Source organism: Mobula birostris, chromosome 16 (assembly GCF_030028105.1).
Source record: "Mobula birostris isolate sMobBir1 chromosome 16, sMobBir1.hap1, whole genome shotgun sequence".
NCBI classification, from domain to species: Eukaryota; Metazoa; Chordata; class Chondrichthyes; order Myliobatiformes; family Myliobatidae; genus Mobula; species Mobula birostris.
Genome location: NC_092385.1, coordinates 76,531,034 through 76,554,595, shown reverse-complemented (window position 1 = coordinate 76,554,595; position 23,562 = coordinate 76,531,034). Strand labels below are relative to the sequence as shown.

The 23,562-nt window shown below is 42.2% G+C and overlaps 1 protein-coding gene across 4 annotated transcripts in view; it reads right to left on the bottom strand.

The window, feature by feature from the left end:
* The window catches only part of LOC140211240 (interleukin-17 receptor C-like), a 102,354-nt gene that overhangs the window by 60,306 nt on the left and 18,486 nt on the right, over window positions 1-23,562 (bottom strand). Inside the window, exons 2-6 of one of the 4 annotated variants that reach the window (XM_072280882.1) lie at window positions 12,647-12,668; window positions 11,404-11,544; window positions 10,377-10,478; window positions 7,564-7,676; window positions 4,035-4,143 (exon numbers count right to left, since the gene is read on the bottom strand). In XM_072280882.1, the coding sequence (XP_072136983.1) occupies window positions 4,035-4,143; window positions 7,564-7,676; window positions 10,377-10,478; window positions 11,404-11,544; window positions 12,647-12,668 (487 nt within the window). The remainder of the gene's footprint in view (window positions 1-4,034; window positions 4,144-7,563; window positions 7,677-10,376; window positions 10,479-11,403; window positions 11,545-12,646; window positions 12,669-23,562) is intronic. The other 3 variants (XM_072280883.1, XM_072280884.1, XM_072280885.1) reach the window with 3 other exon arrangements.

Below are 23,562 nucleotides of genomic sequence, written 5' to 3'. Positions count from 1 at the left end.
ATAGGCAGATGATAGACCAAAGATGCACTCAGCCTGATGGTTTGAGATGTGTCTGTTTTAATGCAAGAAGTATAATAAGCAAGGTGGATGAACTTAGAGCATGGATCAATACGTGGAACTATGATGTTGTCGCCATTACAGAGACTTGGATGTCCCAGGGGCAGGAATGGCTGCTGAGTGTGCTGAGATTTAGATGTTTCAAAAAGGACAGGGAGGGAGGCAAAAGAGGAGGGGGAGTGGCACTGCTGATCAGGGATAGAATCACAGCTGCAGAAAAGGAGGAAGTCATGGTGGGATTGCCTACTGAGTCAGTGTAGGTGGAAGTCAGAAACAGGAAAGGGGCAATAGCTTTACTGGGTGTTTTTTAAAGCACCCCCCCCCCCAATAGTAACAGGGATATCGAGGAGCACATAGGGAGACAGATTCTGGAATGGTGCAATAATGATAGGGTTGTTGTGATGGGTGATTTTAACTCTCTTAATATTGACCGGCATCTCCTCAAAGCAAGGGGTTTAGATGGGGTGGAGTTTGTTAGGTGTGTGCAGGAAGGTTTCCTGACACAATGTGTAGATAAGCCTACAAGAGGAGAGGCTGTACTTGATCTGGTATTGGGAACTGAACCTGGTCAGGTGTCAGGTCTCTCAGTGGGAGAACATTTTGGAGGTAGTGATCACAATTCTATCTCCTTCACCATTGTGCTGGAGAGGGACAGGAGCAGACAATTTGGGAAAACATTTAATTGGGGTAGGGGGAAATATGATGCTATTAGGCAGGAACTTGGGAAATTAAATTGGGAGCAGATGTTCTCAGGGAAATGCAGGGCAGAAATGTGGTTAATGTTCAGGGAACATTTGCATGACTTTCTGCACAGGTATGTTCCATTGCGGCAGGGAAAGGATGGTAGGGTAAAAGAACTATGGTGTACAACGGATGTAGAAAATCTAGTCAAGATAAAAAGAAAAGCATATGAAAGGTTCAAGAAACTAGGTACTATTGGAGATCTAGAAAATTACAAGGGTGCCAGGAAGGAGGTCAAGAATGAAATCCTTGGCAAGCAGGATTAAAGAAAACCCCAAGGCATTCTACAAGTATGTGAAGAGCAAAAGGATGAGCTGTGTGAGAATAGGACTGATCAGGTGCGATAGTGGAAACGAGCATGGAGTCGGAGGAGGTACTGGAGTTACTTAATAAATACTTTACTTCAGTATTCACCAGTGAAAAGGACCTTAGCAATTGTGGGAATTACTTATAGCAGACTGAAAGACTTGATTGTATAGACATTAAGAAAGGTGCTGGAAGTTTTGAAAGGTATTAAGTCAGATAAGTCCCCAGGACCGTACGAAATATACCCCAGGCTACCGTGGGAAGCAAGGAAGGAGAATGTAGAGCCTCTGGCGATAATCTTTGCATCATCAATAAGGACAGGAGAAGTACCAGGGGATTGGAAGGTTGAAACCATTGTTCCCTTGTTCAAGAAAGAGAGTTGAGATAACTCAGGAAATTATAGAACAGTGAGTCTTACTTCAATGGTGGACAAGTTGTTGGAGAAGATCCAGAGAGGTAGGATTTATGAGCATTTGCTGAGGCATAATCCGATTAGGGGTAGTCAGCATGGCTTTGTCAAGGGCAGGTCATGCCTTACAAATCTGATTGAATTCTTTGAGGATGTAACAAAACACATTGATGAAGGTAGAACAGTAGATGTAGTGTATCTGGATTTCAGTAAGGCATTTGATAAGGTTCCCCATGCGAGGCTCATTCGGAAAATAATGAAGCGTGGGATCCAAGGAGACTTTGCTTTGTGAATCCAGAATTAGCTTGCCCACAGAAGGCAAAGAGTGGTTGTAGACTGGTCATATTCTACATGGAGGACAGTGACCAGTGGTGTGCCTCAGGAATCTGTTCTGGGACCCCTCCTCTTTGTGATTTTTATAAATGACCTGGCTGAAGAAGTAAAAGAATGAGTTAGTAAGTTTGCTGATGGCACAAAAGTTGGGAACATTGTGGATAGTCTGAAGGGTTACAGCGCGACATGGATAGGATGCAGAACTGGGCTAAGCAGTGGCAGATGGAGTTCAACCCAATTAAGTGTGAAGTGGTTAATCTCGGTAGGTCAAATTTGAAAGCAGAACATAATATTAATGGTACAACACTTGGCAGGATGGAGGATCATTGAGATCTTGGGGTCCATATCCATAGGACACTCAAATCTGCTGTGCAGGTTGAAAGTGTTGTTAAGAAGACGTATGATGTTTTGGCATTCATCAACTGTGGGATTGAGTTCAAGAGCCGTGAGGTAATGTTACAGCTAAATAAGACCTTAGTTAGACCCCACTTAGAGTACTGTGTTCAGTTCTGGTCACCTCATTACTAAAAGGATGTGGACACTGTAGAGAGAGTGCAGAGGAGACTTACAAGGATGTTGTCAAGATTGGAGAGCGTGCCTTATGAGAATAGGTTGAGTGAACTTGGCCTTTTCTCCTTGGAGCGACAGAGGATGAGAGGTGACTTGATAAAGGTCTATAAGACGATGAGGGGCATTGATCATGTGGATAGCCAGAGGCTTTTTCCCAGGGCTGACATGGCTAACACGAGGGGGCATAGTTTTAAGGTGCTTGGAATTAGGTACAAGGGGGATGTAAGGGGTAAGTTTTTCACACAGAGAGTGATGGGTGCAGGTACAATAGGGTCTTTTAAGAGACTCTTAGATAGGTACATGGAGCTTAGAAAAATAGAGGGCGATGCGGTAGGGAAATACTAGGCAGTTTCTGGAGTAGGTTACATGGTTGGCACAACATTGTGGGCCGAAGGGCCTGTAATGTGCTGTAGATTTCTATGTTTCTATGTTTTTTTATTCCTTTCACCAAGGTGTAAGGCCTTACACTTCCTAACACTGTATTCCATCTGCCATCTCTTTGCCCGTTCTAATCTGTAGCCTCTCTACTTCCTCAACACTACTTGCCCCTCCACCAATCTTAGTATCATCTGTGAACTTGGCCACAAAGTTATCAATTCCTTCATCCAAATCATTGACATACAACATGAAAAGAACTGGTCCTAACACTGACCCCTGTGGCACACCACTGGTCACCAGAAGCCAACCAGAAATGGCACCCTTTATTCCCGCTCTTTACCTCCTGCCAGTCAGCCAATCTTCTATCTGTACTAGTATCTCTCCTGTAACACAATGGGCTTTTATTATGTTAAGCAACCTCATGTGTGGCATATTGTCAAAGGCCTTCTGAAGGGAGGGAGGGAACATCGACTCAGACAATGAGAGGTCTGTGTCGGGCATTTTCAAAGGCGCAGATTGGAAGTCTGTGTGGGGCACCACTCCTCGCACAGACACTAGAGCGATTTGTGATTAAGTGCCTTGCTCAAGGGCACAAACACACTGGCACAGCTGAGGCTCGAACTAGCGACCTTGAGATCACTAGACGAGCGCCTTAACCACTTGGCCACGTGCCTTCTGAAAATCCAAATAAACAACATCCAATGACTCTCCTTTGTCTATCCTGCTTGTTATTTCCTCAAAAAATTCCAACAGATTTGTCAGACAATGTTTCACCTTGAGAAAACCATGCTGACTTTGGCCTATTGTATCATATAACTCCAAGTACTCAGAAACCTCATCCTTAATAAGAGACTCCAACTTCTTTCCAACCACTGAAGTCAGGCTAACTGGCCTATAATTCCCTTTCTTCTGCTTTTCTCCCTTTTAAAAAAAGCGGAGTGGCACTTGCAGTTTTTCAGTCCTCTGGAACCAATGATATTCACAGTTCACAGTGCTTCCTTTCCATTCCCTCCCTGGCCCCCTATGCTTGATGGAATAGCCACCATCTGAAACCCCACCATCCTGTAATTAGTGAGCTAAATAGAGCTCAGGTCAGGCACGGCCTAGAAAATGGGTGGGTAACAGGCTCATTCCTCTCACCACCCCCCCCCTTCTATTCCTATTGAAGCCCACCTCCTCATTTCTGGTTCACACCTTTGAAAGGAATAACAATGATACCGCCTGCTGTCGTTCAACTCACCTTCCACTTTATGGGTGTGCTCCAAAGTCTTGTTTTCATGTATTGTGAAAGCCTTTACCAGAACCTCACTGCTCATGGCTGCTTTAAAGCAACTCAATTTCACCGTAGCCTGGTGAGAAAAATAAAGCCAATATTTCAATTCAGTCACTGGAGGCCTTGACAACTAGAAGTCCATTATCTTCATGGGTTTGTTCTCAATGGAGACAGTGCCTCTCCCCTCCCCTTCCCCTGAAAGTCTTGCATATCTGCTTCCCGTGCTGCCACTTTAACTTGGAACTAATTTATGGTCTAGATTCCGAAGATCATTCATTTCGTAAGTGACCATGACACAGTCTTCCTTTCAATGGCCTATTTCTGTTTAAAAAGAAAATCAATGTATCACAGATTCCTGCTCACATTTTGAGTTTCTTTCTGAAAACACATGAACCCACTACTCCCCAGCAATAAGGACATCTTCGAAAGGTGATGCCTCAAAAAGATGACATCCGTCAGTGAGGACCCCCACCAGCCAGGACACGCCTTCTCCTCATTACTACCATTGGCAGGAGGTACAGGAGCCTGAAGACTCATAAGCATTCCACTACCACAAAACAACACATTTCAGGACATAGGTCAGTGAAAATAAACCAGCACAAACCTAGCACACTGCAGTTTACTAACCCATACGCTTTTGGGACGTGGGAGGTGACTGGAGCACTCGAAGGAAACCCTCGAGGTCACGGGGAATTGAACCCAGTGGTGGCACTGTAGAACCTTATGTTAACTGCTACACTGGCGTGCTGCTCTGGGGTGGTACGACAAGAGCTGACTGACCTGCTCCTAGGGAATGGGTTAATCATTAAAGCCTCTTCGAGAAACAGTGTGCCTAATTTTTAACAACTTTTCTATGTTTTTAGAAACATAGAAAACCTACAGCACAATACAGGTCTGTCAGCCCACAGAAATATCCCTCTATTTTTTTTAAGCTCCATGTACCTATCCAGGAATTTCTTAAAAGACCCTATCGTATCCGCCTCCACCACCATTGCTGGCAGCCCATTCCATGCATTCACCACCCTCTGCGTTAAAAAAAAAACCTCACCCCTGACATCTCAGAGCTACAGATTCTAGGTCTGGAGAAATCTGACAGGATAAGAAAAGGTGGGAACTGCTGGATCTATCAAGCAGGTGTTTTTAAAGAACTTTTTGTGGGTAGGGTTCATTAAGCCAAGCTCAAGGTGACAAACCTATCTTTAGGGAACTGTCCTGTCCAAGTATACTCACCCCCATCTAGAGTGTGCCCTTCATCCTAGCCAAGCTTCCTTACACTCACCATCACCACTGAAGCTCTTATCCCTGTACCACGTATTGCCATCCCTAAGCACCAACCAATCCTGTCAATAAGCCTTGGTGTTTGGTGGGGAAACTAAGGATTAAAATTCAAACATCCCCTGTTCTCTCTTGGGATCTGCAACTCGATTGGTCCAAAATCTAGGCAGTGCTGTTCCACATTTTGGGATCCAGATCACCTCCGGCATCAAGGATGCTTTCATTTCAGCACTGCCCACCTCACTCTGCTCCAATTGCCTCCTATGACGTTTAGTCGCTGTGTCTAAGCGGAGCATCAGGCGACCATGACTGACAAAGGGACGTCAAAGACAATATAACAGCAAAAGAGAGGGCATACAATATTGCAAAAACCAGCAGGGATCTAGAGCATTGGGAAGCTTGAGGCCAGAGAAACTCAACAGTTCAGGCAACACAGGGGAATCAACAGTTGTTACTTCAGCCCGAGACCCTTCATCAGGACCAGCACATCAGATTCAGAATTGGAATCAGGATAATATCACTGACAGATGTCATGAAATTTTGTTGTTTTGCAGCAGCAGTACATTGCAATAAATAACAATAATAACTATAAATTACATGAATAAATATATTTTAAAAATTAAGTTAATAATTAATACAAAGAGAGAGCAAAAAATTACTGAAGTGGGGTACATGGGTACACTGCCCATTCATAAACCTGATGGTGGATGAGAAGCATTGAGTGTGCATGTTCAGTCTCCTGTAACTTCACTTTGATGGTAGTCATGAGAAAAGGGCACGTCCTGGGTGCTGGGATCCCGAGCAGTCCTGATAAATGGTCTAAGCACAAAACATCAACTGTTTATTCCCCTCCATAGGTGCTGCCTGACCTGCTGAGTTCTTCCAGCAATTTCTGTGTGCTGCTCTGGATTTCCAGCATCTACAGAATCTCTTGCCTTCATCATCAGGCAGAATAATAATTTGCTACCAACTCAGTGCGTCAAAAAGCCTGTTTTTGTACCGTTGTGCTCTATGATTCTATGACTTTATAACAAGCTTCTGGGATACATCTTATATTTGTTAATTTATTTGTGGTAATATTACTTTACGTGCAGTCTGCGTGAGTTATATGTACTGTGTTGTGCACCTTGGTCTGGAGAAACATTGTTTTCTTTCGTGATATACATGTATACAGGTACAGCAGGCAGTGAAGAAAACTAATGGCATGCTGGCCTTCATAACAAGGGGAATTACGTATAGGAGCAAAGAGATCCTTCTGCAGCTGTACAGGGCCTTGGTGAGACCACACCTGGAGTACTGCGTGCAGTTTTGGACTCCAAATTTGAGGAAGGACATTCATACTATTGAGGGAGTGCAGTGTAGGTTCACAAGGTTAATTCCCGGGATGGCGGGACTGTCATATGTTGAAAGATTGGAGCAACTGGGCTTGTATACACTGGAATTTAGAAGGATGAGAGGGGATCTGTTTGAAACATATAGGATTATTAAGGGATTGGACACGCTGGAGGCAGGAGGCATGTTCCCGCTGATGGGTGAGTCCAGAACCAGAGGCCACAGTTTAAGAATTAGGGGTAGGTCATTTAGAACGGAGTTAAGAAAAAACTTTTTCACCCAGAGAGTGGTGGATATGTGGAATGTTCTGCCCCAGAAGGCTGTGGAGGCCAAGTCTCTGGATGCTTTCAAGAAAGAGATGGATAGAGCTCTTAAAGATAGCAGAATCAAAGGTTATGGGGATAAGGCAGGAACTGGATACTGATTGTGGATGATCAGCCATGATCACAGTGAATGGTGGTGCTGGCTCGAAGGGCTGAATGGCCAACTCCTGCACCTATTGTCTATTGAATGACAATGAACTTGAACAATCCAGTGCATCCTGCATGCTCTACGTTCCTACAGTTTTTATCTCTCCTTTAGTATTTAACCATTTCACTTTTGAAGATTGCTATTGAATATGTATCTAACACCCTACCAGATACTGCATTTGAAATTCTGACTAAGAAAATGCTAAAGGCAATCCTCATGTTTATAAAATTTAGAACTAGAGGCTTTAAGTGAAAATAAGGTGTTGTTGGTTCCTTGATGAATAGTCACTTTATGAGGAATCTAGATTTCAGAGTCAACAGGGCATCTAAGAAATATCACCGTGAAGGAATGCTGCCCTGAATTTGGCTGCTTGCCCATTAGATACGTTTGTAGTTCCAGTTCTGTTTATTGTACTCACCACTGATGTGGACATCAATAACGTGTTATAGTCAGTGAATTGAATCTTCAGTTGTACGCATGTGTTTATCCCACCTTCGGGTTGATGCACAGAAATACGTATCCACCCACTGACTGTAAGAAAAGAAAAGATTTCTTTTGTTTCCAAAATTCCCCGACATGTTCATAAGACAAGCTTGAATAACTGGTAGATGATGAATCTTTCCACACTGCCTCAGAACATTCCATTGAGTTGCGACATGCTTCCTCATGGAACACTCTGTCCTGTACACCTGCCTGAGGAACGGCCTGGACCTCCTCCAATTTGCCTACTGTCACACTGAATTTTGAATACACCTTTTACTCACAAATCACTTGGGTACTAGCCTGCATGAAATGTCATCAGAACTCTGCAAGAAAACTATGGATCCAGTGAGATGCTTTCCCCAGCAGATTGTCAAAATCACTTGACAGAATGTCTCATCAACAAAGCTTTCAGATGAGCACCCACGATCTTTGTGACAGAGTGTCATCGAGTCAAAAGAGTCAAAGAGTCATACGGTCTATCTTGCAGACCCAGTCAGACTTCTCTTTCATGATTGGATCCATTGCATGCTGTCTTCGTGACTGATTGACTGTAAGTTTTTTTCCGTTATCCACCCGCTTTGCAGGTTGTTAAGGGAGGACTTGCAGATTCAGATTTATTTGTCAACATGTACATTGAAACACAGTGAAATGCATCGTTTGTTTTAACAACCAACACAATCTGAGGATGTGCTGAGGAGGGCAGCCGCAGTGTTTCCACACATTTCAGCACTCACATAGCATGCCCACAGCAAAACATGCAGGGTTATTCTTTGAAATTCACCCTGAACAGCCACATAAAGCAGGACTCTGTACCTGCAATGTTGTCAGGGGTAATTGCTCAAGACAACTATCATGAGGTCATAGAGCATTGGAACTGGAGCTTAGCCCCAAATTGTCCATGCCAACCAAGGTGTCCACTCATTCTCATATCATTTGCCCACACCCTTCTAAATCTTTTCTATCCATGTACCTGATCGATAACTTTGAAACACTTCCTCTGGCAACTTGTTCCATATACCCACCATCCTCTGTGTGAAAAATTTCATCCTCAGGTCCCTTTTAAATCTTTCCCTTCTCACTTTAAATGTATGTTCTCATGTTGTAGACTTTCCCTGGGAAAAAGACCGTGATCATCCACCTTTTCTTCCGCTGCTGGCTGGGAGACCGTCAGAACAGCAGAGAGCACTCTCCACTAGGGTTGCCAACTGTCCCGTATTTGCTGGGACATCCCGTATATTGGGCTAAATTGGTTTGGCCCATACGGGACCGCCCTTGTCCCACATTTCCCCTGCTAAGGTAGAGCAGTCCTATGAAACCTTTCGTGCCGAAATGGCGTAAAACGAAGAAGCAATTACCATTAATTTACATGGGAAAAATTTTTGAGTGTTCCCAGACCCAAAAAATAACCTACCAAATCATACCAAATAACACTAACATATAGTAAAAGCAGGAATGATATGATAAATACACACCCTATATAAAATAGAAATAATGTATGTACAGTGTAGTTGGGAAGATTAAGCCAATACTGATTTGTGGGAAAAAAAAATCGGCAGGTACGCACACATGCACATCACGCATGCGCGCACAGGTGCCCGCACAAGTCTTCATAGTCACGGTAGCCTTTCTCGGGGTAAACACAAACGTTCTGTATTTGACTGCTACTTTTGTCCCTTATTTGGGAGTGAGAAAGTTGGCAATCCTACTCTCCACTGTGTCTGAAATTCACGTCTTCCCGAACGAGGTACTCACAATGAGTGTAGCAAACTAGCACGCCCAACATCCAGATTCTGTGCTGTGAGCACACGGAAGGCGGGTGCGACCATCACAGTGTTTGATCAAGAAGGGCCACGGTCTTAGGCCCTGTCTACCACTGCACTCGAACTACCGCAATTCTGAGTTAAAAGGCTGTACATGAATGATAACTGATGACATACCGAGGGAAATCAATAAGACAAAATGACTTGAAAGATTTGTTTTTGACATATTTTAATTTTTTAATGAATGAATTATGTTCTGATATAAATGAAAAATCCTGTTTAAAGCTTTGTGTGTGTATCACCCACTGTTTACGACATTGCATTACATTGACTTCAGTTCAAAGGTTCACTTTTTATCAAAGTAAACAACTCTGAAATTCTTCTTCTTCAGACAGCCATGAAACCAAGAAAGAAAAGACAGGCCAGCACAATCATCAACGCCCAAATCCTCCCTCCACACAAAAAAAACAAGAAAGATCAGGTGAAAAACAGAATATAAAAAACTATGACCTATCCTGAAGAAATTGGCTGAAGGAGCATTGTATGCAGGCACCTTGCCGAAATGTGACTAATTGATGAACAGTTGCTCAGTTGCTCTATATCCTTTGAGCTTTTAGCTTTGACCTTGTGCACAGTAAAATTCTGCATGGTTAAGCCCATGACACATCATTAGTTTAAGAACTATTTCTAGACCTCAATACTTTATGTCCAAACCCAAAATCCAATCCAAGTCAACTCTGCTTTTGTCTTTCTTTAAAGTAAATTGAACACGTTTTACACTCTCTGACCCTTGAGATGGAACACATTCCTGTGTGGAAAACCATTATGTCCAGAATTAGAAAACAAAATATGCTAACAGTCTGAGAATTTGAATAAATTCATTGTTAGATAAAGCCCATCATAGTGGCCAGATCACAGCAGTTCATACAAATCTAGACCCCTGATGATTGCAGAGTGATTTATATGTATGGGTAGGCTTCACCATTACCTTCATTACCGTCTTCTTCTCTACTTCCTTCATCTGCGTCAATGCTATTGCTTTTCCTGAATCCACTTGCATTTCCACCAAAAATCCTGTTTATCTCTGATGCTGGGCAAAATTGTCATAGTTACAAATTATTCAACTCTTATAGTACTTTAAAAGAAATAAACCCTGCCTTTGGGGACATCTGAAGCCTTTATTGCCAATTAATTACTTTTGAGTCACTGTCTTGCTACTTAAGCCAATGTACATTGCACTTGCTCTAAATGTCCTTTTAAATTATACAGTAGGATCATGACCACAACGCTTAAAGCATGTAATTAAATATATATTGAAGGAATAATCAAACACAATGAAATTCACCTTCAGCTGTTGGCGTTAAATGTGCATGTCTGGTACTGCTGAATCTTGCAATCTCCTTTCCAAGCTGCCTAGAAATGACCATAAGACCGCAAGACACAGGAGCAGAAGCAGTCCATTTGGACTGTTGAATCTGCTTCATTGCTCCATCATTAACCCCCTCCACCTCATCCCCATTCTCCTGCCTTCTCCCCATAACCTTTTATGCCCTTACTAATCAAAAACCTATCGACTTCTGCTTTAAAAATACCCAGTGACTTTGCCTGCACTGCCAACTGTGGCAATGAATTCCACAAATTCACCACCCTCTAGCTGAAGAAATTCCTCCTCAGCTCTGTTCTAAAGGGTTGTCCCCTCATTTTAAAACTGTGCTATCTGGTCCTAGACTCCTTCACTATAGGAAACATCCTCTCCATGTCCACTCTATCTGGACTTTTCAGTAGGAGCTGAATTTTGGAGGTAGAATACAATACTGAGCCTCTGTCAGATATATACCCTTCGAGAAACGCTCCCAAAGAACCACATCGAAAATATATCAAGCACTAAGCTTTTTTTGCTGCCCCCTTCAAAGTTCTCTGACCTTTATTAAAATAAAGTTTTTATTTTCCTGTATTTGTGGTCATAGCTCCTGAAATTTTTGAAAAGTTTGGCTATTTTAATATTCATGTTTTACCTGACAATGATGCTGTTAATTCGATGCTTATGCATGGGAAGCACGAAGTGTTCTGCTCACAGTAGAGTATAGTAGAGCTTGTTAAATTAATTGGAAGGAGTTGTAGCATGTATCCTCCGACATTCTCAGAACCACAGTCTGCTGGACAGAAGTTATAAATCAGGACTACAGGGTCCTTGCATGTCACGTCGAAGAAATACTAAATACGAGGGCGGTAAAGGAAAGTTGAAATAAAGGCTCAAACTGAAAGCACTGAATTCAATAAGATTATAACACGTTAGGCCACTCAGTCTATCGGGACCTCTCTACCATTCTATCAAGGCTGATTCATTACCCCTCTCGACATCATTCTCCTGTCTTCTCTCCATTACCTTTGACACCCTTACTAATCAAAAACCTATCAACCTCCACTTTAAATATACTATTCCCAATGATTTGGCCTCCACAAATCAATGGTTCAATTTGTTTGTGCAAAGGAATTCCACATTCATCACACTCACGCTAAAGAAATTTCTCTTACCTACGTTCTAACAGGATATCCTTCTATTTTGAGTTTGTGCCCTCTGGCCCTATACTCCCGCAGAATAGGAAACATCCTCTCCACATCCACTGTAATTGAGCCTTTCAATATTCAATAGGTAATTTCATCTCCTCGTTCTGCTGACTGATCATAGCATTGACAGTGATGGTAGAAATCTGCTTTTGCAGTTTCTGCCGGTGATGATATTCAATTGGAGAACATGTGCTAAAGTCTGTAGTTCTAGGACACCGCCCAGCTTCTGATATCTATACACTAGTGTTAGGATGAAGCAGAGGATACTGGGGGAACAGGAAGCAGAAATGGGGGTGGGGGGAGAGACTAGAGAGACTTATACCTGTCTATCTAGCCCTATGGCTGCATGATACCCTGAGCAGTCCTGGGATCCTTACAACCCTCCACTTCTTAACCTATGTTATCCATTAGACAAATGCTGATGTATCTGAGATAGAAGGGGAGGATTCCATTCCCAAATTCACCAAGGTATGGGCTCTGAGACTCTGAGCTCTTAGCACCATTGACAGCCTCCTCAAACCCAGTTTTTACTACTGTTGCACCTTGCAAAACTTAATATGCTTTAGCTGACCAGAGAGTCAAGTGAAATAGAAAATTCAACATGCAATTCACAACTAGATTATCAGTAGATCGAAGATAACAAAGCAGTTCGCTTAGTATTAAGCAAAATGTCAAAGGGATAAAACTTACACACTGCTTCACATGAGGTGCCCTTTAAAGAAAGGAGAAAGATTATTACAGTATTATAATTACTACATTATTTCAGACATTCCTCCACTTATCATGAGCAACATTTGAAATTCTAGTGCATCATTTTCTTACATAACTCACATCGTAAGAACAGTTGGAAAATTATTCCCTTCTAAATTCAATAGATTGTGCAAAAATATTTTTATTTGGAATATTTCCTTTAATGTTTTACAGTTACCCAGTGCTAAATGGTGCAGGCGTTGAACAGTGGGAGGAGGAAGAGCTACATAAAGAGGTTTCTATGAAGTAAAGTTGATGTTTAGGAAAAAGGATGTTATCGTTAGTCTTTGAAAGCTCTGGAACAGGGTAGGAGGCAAAGGACTGGATGAGGTTATAAAGTTGGGAAGGGATGAAGGAAAGAGCTTCACAAAGATTAAGATTAATTTATTGTGACAGCCAGTTAAAATTTAAAAGGACGTTGTTACCCCAGTGGAATTTAATGCAGAGTAGGAAGTAGTTTAACTTTTTTTCCCATACAGCCTGAAGGTGAAATTTATTTTATTTTATTTAGAGATACAGTGTGGACAGGCCGTTCTGGCCCAATGAGCTGGACCCCCAGCAGCCCACTAGCTTAATCACAGGAAAACTTACAATGACCAATCAACGCACTGACTGGTACGTTTTTAGACTGTGGGAGGAAACGGGAGCATCCGGAAGAAATCCCGACAGTTCATAGGGAGAATGTACAAACTCCTTTCTGACGGCATAGGAATTGAACTCAGAACTCTGGAATGCTATAAGGCTGGAGAATGTGTTAACACAGCTTTCCTAATGGATGAGACTCAGTTCAGGGTGAGACCAGGCAGTGACTAGACACTGCAAGCACCCGGGAACAAGGACTGGGTCACTGTGGGAGAAGGCTTCAATGGCTTCCACCTTCCATGATTTCAATCATGAGAAATGTTGTTATCTGTGGCAAAGGAGCAATCTGACAGCAGGGAAACATTTTTGAATAGGCTGCAGCATTACCTGTGTTCATGTAGTACACATATGCACATACCCCTGTCTGTATAAACCATACATACACTCAAATGCATTTTACACAGACTTTTTTACCTAAAGGCCTACATTTCAGATTATCCACTTGAAACAGAATAAGAATCAGTTAAATCAATTACTGCTCGGCCTGTATTCATAAGCTTGGATTGTTCAAGTCATACTAGGAATATCTGAAGTGATAATTCTAGCCAGTTAGCTCCTGTGATACAGGATTCAAAGGCTAGCAATGAAATAACAGTAAAGATTATAATTATTATTTTACTTTCAGGAGATAATATAGAGCATCTCTTTAGAACATACATGAATCATACTCCTTATTACATTGTGCAGTTTTCAAGAATTGTTTAAGAATTTTATCAGAGGCTAACTTTTCAAAGGATGAAGAAATATTAAAGAAGGCTTCCCTGTTAAGAATTTCAAGAGAGCCAACATGTTAATTTGAGTAAGTGATCAGATTTCAATAATGAATGCAATATGACAAATATATTTAGATAAATGGGGAAAAAGATACACCAAGCTACTGCAGTAATAGTTAAGTGCTAGAATGCTAATAATTCAGTAAACACAGCGTTATATTTTCTGGGCAGACTGTCTGCAGTTGGCAAACAAAAAATTAAACCGAGGTTTATTCTAAACACAAGTGATTCTGCAGATCGTAAACATGAGAAATTCTGCAGATACTAGAAATCCACAGCAACACACACAAAATGCTAGAACTCAGGCAGTCAGGCAGTATTGTTTCAAGCCAGACCCCTCCCCTAGACTGGAAAGGCAGGGGGATGATGCCAGAATAAACAGGTGGGAGAGGGGTGGAGGATAGCTGGAAGGTGAAAGGTAAAGCCTGACGGGTGGGAAGGTAAATGGCTGGAGAGGAAGGAATCAGATAGGAGAGGAGAGTGGACTGTGGGAGAAAGTGAAGGAGGAGGGGACCCAGGGGGAAGTGACAGGCAGGTGAGAAGAGGTAAGAGACCAGAGTGGGGAATAGAAGAAAAGGGAAGGCAGAGGTTAAAAAAAAGGTTTATTCTGCTTTCATTGTTCACATTCCAGGCAGCCTCGCCTCTTCCTATTCTGGCTTTTCAAAATCTATTGCATCACAAAGTTCCTCTCCTTTAATATGGTGTAAGAATACTTACAAGAAATGAAATCATTAGTATTTTTGCATCAACTGCTGTTTCTCTTGATTTTAAAAAAAGATCTTTCTTTCTTTAAGTAAGGAATGGAAGATGAGCAGGGGTTCAGTGCCTTCTGCCTGTGTTTGACCAGTCTCTCTCTCTCTCTCTCTCTCTCTCTCTCACACCTGCTTCTGCTCAAGGAAGGTACCAGCATTTGACCGGTTTCTCCCTCCCTTTCACACAATACTGGCAGAGGATGGTGCCAGATTCTTGGCTCTTGGCCAAGGTCTAATTGACACAGATTGTGGATTAAACGCTGTAGTTCATGTTTCTGGGTACTCCTTTTTTTAAAATTGCAATTTGATCAGAGTGGACTGGCTTTGCAGTCTGCAGTCAATGAACGACACAGCAGTAAACTGAACTGAACTGAACTGTACAATCCTGGACTGCTTCAATGACTCGGTGCTTTGATATTTTATGTTCTGTGTTTTTCACTTGATTTTGGTCTTTTGTGCAATTTGTTCTTTTTCTGCACGTTGGTTTTCTTTGAACAGGTTCTATGGTGTTACTTTGCTTTGGGGCTGTCTGTGGGAAGACTAATCTCAGGGTTGCACACTGAATACACACTTTGATATTAAATGTACTTTGAACTTCATTTGTGTGAATAATATGCCCTGTATCTCAGTACGTGACAGTAAACCATTTCCATTCTATGAGTCATCTATATGTAATCTCTGAGCTTCCATCTTGTACTTTCAATCTCCTTAGACCAGTCACCCAGTCCTACAGTTACAGCTTACATCAAGATTTAAACTGTACTGTCATCCCAGCCTACTATATTTCTAAATGCCGAGATGCAGTCCCACATCCCACTCAATGCACAGAAGTGGTGAAGAAATGATCCATCAGGACACACCTGTAGTAACTCCTTTGACAATGACTATGAGATTAGCAGCCTGCAGTTAGTGCAAAAAGTTTGATCTCAGGTCAGAGCATGGTTAAGGTCACACTTTGTCAAGCCCCTTCACTCTGTCCACAACATGTAGGATTCCTGATGGCCAACCATTTCAATTCCATTCCCCATTCTGTTCCAACATGTCGGTCCATGGGGCCACAATGAGGCCACTCTCAGGGGGGGAGGAGCGATACAGCAATACTTCATATTCCACCTGGGCAGCCACCAACCTCACAGCATAAACTTTAATTTCTCTGATTTCTCTCCCTCCCCTTTCTCTGCTTTTCCATTCCCCGTTCTGGCCCCCTTCTTACCTCTTCTATTCTCCTCATCCACCTATCACCTCCCTCCAATACCCCTCCTCCTCCCTTTCTCCCATTGCTCCATTCTCCTCCCCAATTAGATTCCTTCGTCTTCTGCCCTTTACCATCTCCACCTATCACCTCCCAGCTTCTTCCTTCATCCCCCACGCCCCTACCCACCTGTTTTCACCTATCACCTTCCAGCATGTACTCCCTTCCTCCCTACCACCACATTCATATTCTGCTTTCCTCCCCCTTCCCTTCCAGTTCTGATTAAGGGACTTGGCCTGAATCTATTGCATTATGGTTCTAGTCAAAGTCACAAGGAAGGGAGGAGTAAGGTGGGGCTATGGCCAGGTGCATGTCAGTGGGACTAGGCAGAATGATAGTTCAACATGGACGAGATAGACTGAAAGCCCTGTTTTCTGTGCTGTAGCGCTGCATGCCTCTACGTAAAAACATCACCCAATGCCAAATACACTGCTCACAGAAATGCATATCAATATATTAAGGTACAGCCTGCACCTTCACAACGTAAAAGATTTTCATACAGAGGATTCCAGTTAATGGGACAGCAGCTTATTTGGGACAACTCTTAAAGAACAAAATCTCATCGAGAAAATCGCCAGGATTCCCTTCATTTATTTGGGACACTATGCCACTTCAATGGGATATGACGCTGTGCCAAACAGCTTCTAACTGTAGTCGGTCACATGCACATTGTGTGGCCACTCTGTGCTCAGAGTGAACAGTTTTAACCTAGCATCGGGTGTGTGCGTTTGTGTTCAAAAAGCAATGATTTTTGCCACTGATTGTTGCTGAGAAATAAAGAGTAAGACAATTTCGGATTGTTTTGCTCACTGCGGTTTCAAGCAGTCAGACTTTGAGATGCCAGAAATGGCCTGGAGTGAAAATGAAACAATTTCACTACTTCAACAAATTAGGAATTAGGACGAATTTGAATCACATTGACAATCATCTTGAATGTTACAATAAAATTGAAGATTTGGAGGGTGCATTTGTCGAAAGCTGTGTTTGAAGGCAGTCCATTACCTGAACTAGGTGTATACACTGATATTTTTACTTACAATCAATCAAAAGAACATGGCAGTGTACACTGGATGAATTCCTCCATCAATAACTATTAGGAATTAATACAGTTTTATGGTACTGTAGTAGTTTTGGTAGTGTTCTAATTTGTTCTGTATTTCATTTAAATACATAATTTGTTACTCAGTTAAATGTTAGTTTGTTTTTTTTAATACCTTTTTAACTATTTCCATGGAACTTCAGCTAATTGGGACAGCCACTTAATTGAGCCAAAATGTTCTGGTCCCAATGTGCCCCAAGTAACTGGAATCCACTGTATTTATGTTACCAATACTGTATGTATGACTCAGTGGTTCAGTAAGACTGCTTATTTTCAATTTTGCATAGGGTGTCTGAGTTGACAAGAGATGATCATCTCCCCCAGGAACAAGTGTTGGGACTTCCGTCATGTCTAATTTGCATCAATTACATAAATGCAAACTGTTCATAATCCAGCTGGCTGTTGATTCTGGTCATCTAAAAACATAGAACACAGAACAGTACAGCACAGTACTGGCCCTTCGGCCCACAATGCTGTGCCAGCCATTCAACCTGCTCCATGATTGATCTGTCTCCAAGAGGACCACAATCTTGTCGTGGTTTGGAGGCTTGCATGCCTCAATGACCCAGAGAGCTATGCTTTGACTCTTGGTAGGGTCACTCATGCCAAACAGGTCAAAGGGTAGAGGCTGGATCAAGAGTGGTCCATCAGTCTTTCAGGTTTGGGGATTCATCTCAAGGCTAATAACCCTGGCTGGCCAAACAAAACTATTACAGAAACAGCAATGAAGAACCCATCTACATCTGAGTGTGACAGTGTTCCCGAGTCTCCACCTGGGACTTGCATGACTGACAGCAGTGAAAACTGAGAGGAAACTGCTGACACGAAGAAGGAAGCCCTGAATACTGCCAGAGTCTGAGGACTTTCACTGCTGCTCTAAGTGCCTGTGGCGTAATGGGCAGTAAGTATGATCGATCTAATCCTTCCAGAGGAACTGTCATACTAGCAGGGTGGAAAGCATCAAATACCAGAAGGCATACTTTGAAGGTGAAGGGGGAGAGATTAAAGGAGAATTGTGAGGCAAGTTTTTCTACACGGAAGAGTAGTAAACTCCCAGAAAGCTGTGCCAGGGAAGGTGGGTGGAAGATGACACAATACCACATTTTAAGAGGCAGATGAGCAGTCAGAGCAAAATTGAGAGAGATACACTCAGTGACCACTTTATTAGGTACAACTGTACACGTGCTTATTAATGCAAATATCTAATCAGCCAATCATGTGGCAGCAACTCAGTGCATAAAAGCATGCAGACATGGTCAAGAGGTTCAACTGTTGTTCAGATCAAACATCAGAATTGGGAAGAATTTTTATCTAAGTGATTTTGACTGCGTAATGATTGCTCTGTGAGCAAAAGTGTCTTGTTAATGAGAAAACTCAGAGAATAATGGCCAAACTGTTTCAAGCTGACAAGAAAGCGACGGTAACTCAAATAACATGGGTTACAACAGCGGTGTGCAGAAGGGCATTCTGGATGAACAACACATGAAACCCTGAGGTGGATGGCCTGCAGCAGCAGAAGACCACAAAAATACACTCAGTGGCCACTTTATTAGGTACAGGAGGTTTGTAATAAAGTTGCCACTGAGTGTACGTACCAGGTTTTAGTTTAAATTGGAATCATGGTTGACACAGGTGTTGTGAGCTGAAGGGCATGATCCTGTGCTGTACAATGTTTTAAGAGCTGTCCCATTAAGATTAGCTATCAGTGCAATGTGTTTAACCGGGATAACCTGGTTGGTTTATTTATTAATTAATCATCAACTGCTGTGATTGCTTTCATGTCTTATCTGTTTTGTGCTGAGCCAAAGAAAGGAACGCATTTATCCCAAGGCGTACCTAGAGAAGCCATTTTTATGATGACATCTTTCTTAGATGAATTCACTTTAGAAGCTCAGCACAGACCAAAAATGGACATGTGTCAGTGGAGTTCTGCAACAGTTGACAACAGGATATTGCAACTGTTAACCCTTGAGTTGAAATTAGTGGACAAGAAAGTGTAATAAATGCACTTCTGGTTTTCCCTTGAGCAATGTGAAGTCCTAGTGATAGTTCAGACCTCCTCTCAAAAAAAACATTTAACTACAATACTGGGTTGTTCTGCTCTGTGAGGAGAATATTGTGTAACTAATATCAGCAGTGCAAATAATGTTATTTAAGCAAATAGTTCGTCAGTCCCTCTGGTTTGAGCACAAATGGGACTACGTCCAAAGGCTTAATATTTTACATCCCCCCTGGGATTTTGAGTTTCACATGGCAAAAGCTGTGAGCAATCTCGATGTTTTAACCAAATGCATTCATTCCACATCAAAGTTCTCAGTACCAGTAAGTTAGGCAGCATTCTGCAGACAGAGGCGCAGAATTAAATATTCAGGTGAAACACACTTATCAGTTCAACTTGAAATGTTACATCTTTCACTTTTGCTGCCTGACCAGATGAGTATGTCTAGCATTTTCCATTTCCATCTTAGGTTTCCAGTATCTGCAGTTCTTTTTGTTTGCTTTCATTTTCCATTCTTTATTTATCAACCAAAAACATAGACAACTACCATAGTGAGACCAGGAAGGGTTGAGAATGGAGATGGTGAAATAGCCAGACTATCACGTGATATGTTTGGACTCACAGCTTAACAGTGAACAGCAACACTTTAAATTTAAACTTGGTTTACAAAATTAAAATTATACACACAAGAGATCCTGTAGATGTCGAAATCCAGAGCAAAACACACAAAATACTGTAGGAACTCAGCAGGTTAGGCAGCATCTACGGAGAGGAATAAACAGCTGGTTTCAGGCTGCGAACAGTACTAATGAAGGGTGTCAATCCCAAACGTTGACTGTTTATTCCTCTCCATAGATGCTGCCTGACCTGCTGAGATTCTCCAGTATTTTGTAGTGTGTTACAAAACTGAATGCTGCTATTTAAATATTCAAACAAGAGGAATTCTGCAGATGCTGGAAATTCAAGCAGCACACTTTATCGAAGTTGCTGGTGAATGCAGCAGGCCAGGCAGCATCTCTAGGAAGAGGTACAGTCGACATTTCAGGCCGAGACCCTTCGTCAGGACTAACAGTTAGATGCTGCCTCGCCTGCTGCGTTCACCAGTTATTTAAATATAAATTACTTTTAAAAGCAGCAAGATGAATGACCTTGCCCATTAAATTCACACCACATTTTCAGTGCAAACAAAAAACCCTGAGTGCAAAGTAGGAACTTTTGAAAGTATTTCTCTGCTGTCCTTATCACTAACAGTGTTATTGATTAAAACACTGACATAAACTTCTTCCAAAGGTGCATGGCTCCAAAGTCCAAGCCATGCCTATTTTAGTCACAAAAGGAATGTCCAAACTTCTCTAATACATCACCCGGTAAATCTATTAGTCAGCCAAACACAATCACAGCCAGGTCTCCTCTTTCCATACTTCCTCCCGCCCCATCCACAACTGCTCACTCCTATTTGTATTTTAGACAAATTTCCCTTTTAATATCCCTTGTATCACACATTATTCCAATAAACAACCTGTGTTCAAGGCTTTCATAGCTAACTGTGAATGGCTGTGAGATTGATTACAATACCAAAGGACACACATACACCATTGCAATGTTGTTCCACTCCAATGCTGCCATGATATTGACAGTGACATTCACAGACAATCCAATATACTTGGGAGCAACTCTTAATGAAGGCAAACTCTTTTAGAAAACATCAGAGATTCATACAACAATATCAACCATCTGCGTACCAAGTTCAGTGGCTAAATATGTCATCTATTAATCATGGGGTGGAGGTACAGTATAACTCTAGAAAAATTAATGTTGCCTTAAACAGAGCAATGAGAAGGGTAATATATCCCCTGTCAACATGTGACCAACATTATCAGGAACCAGATTTCCACATCAAACAGTACAGAAATGGGCCTTTCAGCCCACGATCAGTGCTGACCAGAATGGCAAATTTACAGTGAACGAATTCCATTTGCCTACACATGATCCATTTCTCTGCATTACCTACATATTCTAAGTACCTCCAACTCTACTGTTATATGGGCTTCCACCACTACCCCGGCAGTGTGTTCAAGGCACTGACCTCTCTGTGTAAAAATAAAATTTGTTCTGAACTTTCTAACTCTCATATTAAAGCTTAGTCCTCTAGTATTTGACATTTCTACCTGGGAGAAAGATTCTGACCATCTATCCTATGGATATCCTTCATACTTTTATATACTTCTATTAGGTCTCCTGTCAGTCTCTGACCTTCCAAAGAAAACAACCCACGTTTGTCCAACCTCTCCATACAGCTAGTGTTTCAATTCCAGGCAGCATCCTGGCGAACCTCGCTGCGCCTTTTCCAAAGCCTCCTCATATTTCCTGTAATGGGACAAACAGAATTGCACACTGTACTTCAAGTGTGGCTTGTACACCACAATATGACTTCCTTACTCTTGAATTCAGTCCTTAACCAACAAAGGCAAGCATGCTGTACACCTTCTTTACCACTCTGTCTATTTGTGTTGTCACCTTCAGGAAGCTATGGACTTGAACACCTAGATCTCTCTGTATCAACGCTCTTAAAGGTCCTGCAATTTCCATTTACCTTTGATCTCCCCAAGTGCACACTTCACACTTACCGGGATTCAACTCGCTTTGCTGTTTCTCCACTGTATCTGAACCTCTAGCAACCTTTTTCACTGCACAACTCACCAATTTTGGAGACAGCTCAGAAGATGGAAGACAATCCTTGACCTCGCTCAGCGTTAGCAGCAAAACTCAAGTGGAAGTTTTGGAGTAACAACCCACTGCAACTCATCAAGAAACTCAGACAGGAGGAATGGGTGATGTTACTGTAGTGTACAAACGGGAGCAGTTTCATGTGGATGCTTTTTGACCACCAAAAACAATAGGGATGTAATGGTCTCCTCTTGAGTGCTTCACAGCAGGCTGGCAGCAACCCAAAAACCATGGCCAAACTAAGCTGCACACTACAAAACTGATGTAAATAACAGACATAGAATAAGGGTGTTGTCATGCCACACACTGCTGATCACCCCCTCATGGCAATACCACATTAGCGAGGTACAGAAGAGGGAAAGAAGGCTTCTGTGAGAAGTGACAAGCTGACATCTGCCTTCTCTTCGATTATTCTCCTTATGCCCGTATTTGTCAAATTTCCCCATTAATGTGGTCACAATGTAGAACAGAGGGAATATCATTTGATTTTGAGAAATGCACCAACAGTTTCTCCACTGACACAGCTGTCTCTTCGATATATCTTCACTGAAATTAGTTTCCACCGACAAGCTCACCCTTACCCCAATATGTGAGAGAGTCAAAGGAGAAAACCTTTCTCCCGAGAAATCTCCTGGCTGAGAGTGATCTTGCAAAGTGAGTTTAATTTTTAATTACAGGTGTGATTAACTCTTGAATTGTTTGTACACAACTCCAGGTATCATGGCAGCAATGTTCCTATTACACAACAGATCACTGTCTCACCTGCTACCTTGTCAACAAATCACTTTTACTGATTCATGGAACATGGAACAGTACAGCACAGTACCGACCCTTTCCAACACAATGTTGTGCCAATCTTTTAACCTGCTCCAAGATCAATCTAACCTATCACTCCCACATACCCTCCACTTGTATTCAACCATGTGCCCATCTAAGAGTCATTTAAATGTCCTAACGTTTCTGCCTCCTTCACCAGCCCCAGCAGTGCATTCCATGCCCAGCACTCTGTGTACAAAACATACCTCTGACATTTGCCCCTATAATCCAATCACCTTAACAGTATACCCTCTCGTGTTAGCTATTTCCACCCTGGGAAAAAGGCACTGGCTGTCCACTCTATCTATGCCTCTTAGCATCTTATACACCCCTATCAAGTCTGCTCTTGCCTCCCTTCATTCCAAAGGGAAAAGGCATAGCTTGTTCAGCCCTTCCTCTTTAACCCAGACAGCATCAGATTAGTGATTCTCCAGACCTCTTTGTCTTAAGTGCATTAAATGACATGACACAATAGCCACCTTCTCACGGATACATAGGGATGTGAAATGAAGGTTGACATTAGTAGCAAAACCTGCATCTTGCAAGGAAATAGAAACATAGAAAACCTACAGCACAATACAGGCCTTTCGGCCCACATTGCTGTGCCAAACATGTCCTTACTTCAGAAATTACCTAGAAATTACCCATAGCCCTCTATGTTTCTAAGCTCCATGTACCTATCCAGGAGTCTCTTAAAAGACCCTATCGTACCTGCCTCCACCACCGTCGCCGGCAGCCCATTCCACCCACTCACCACTCTGTGTAAAAAACTTACCCCTGACATCTCCTCTGTACC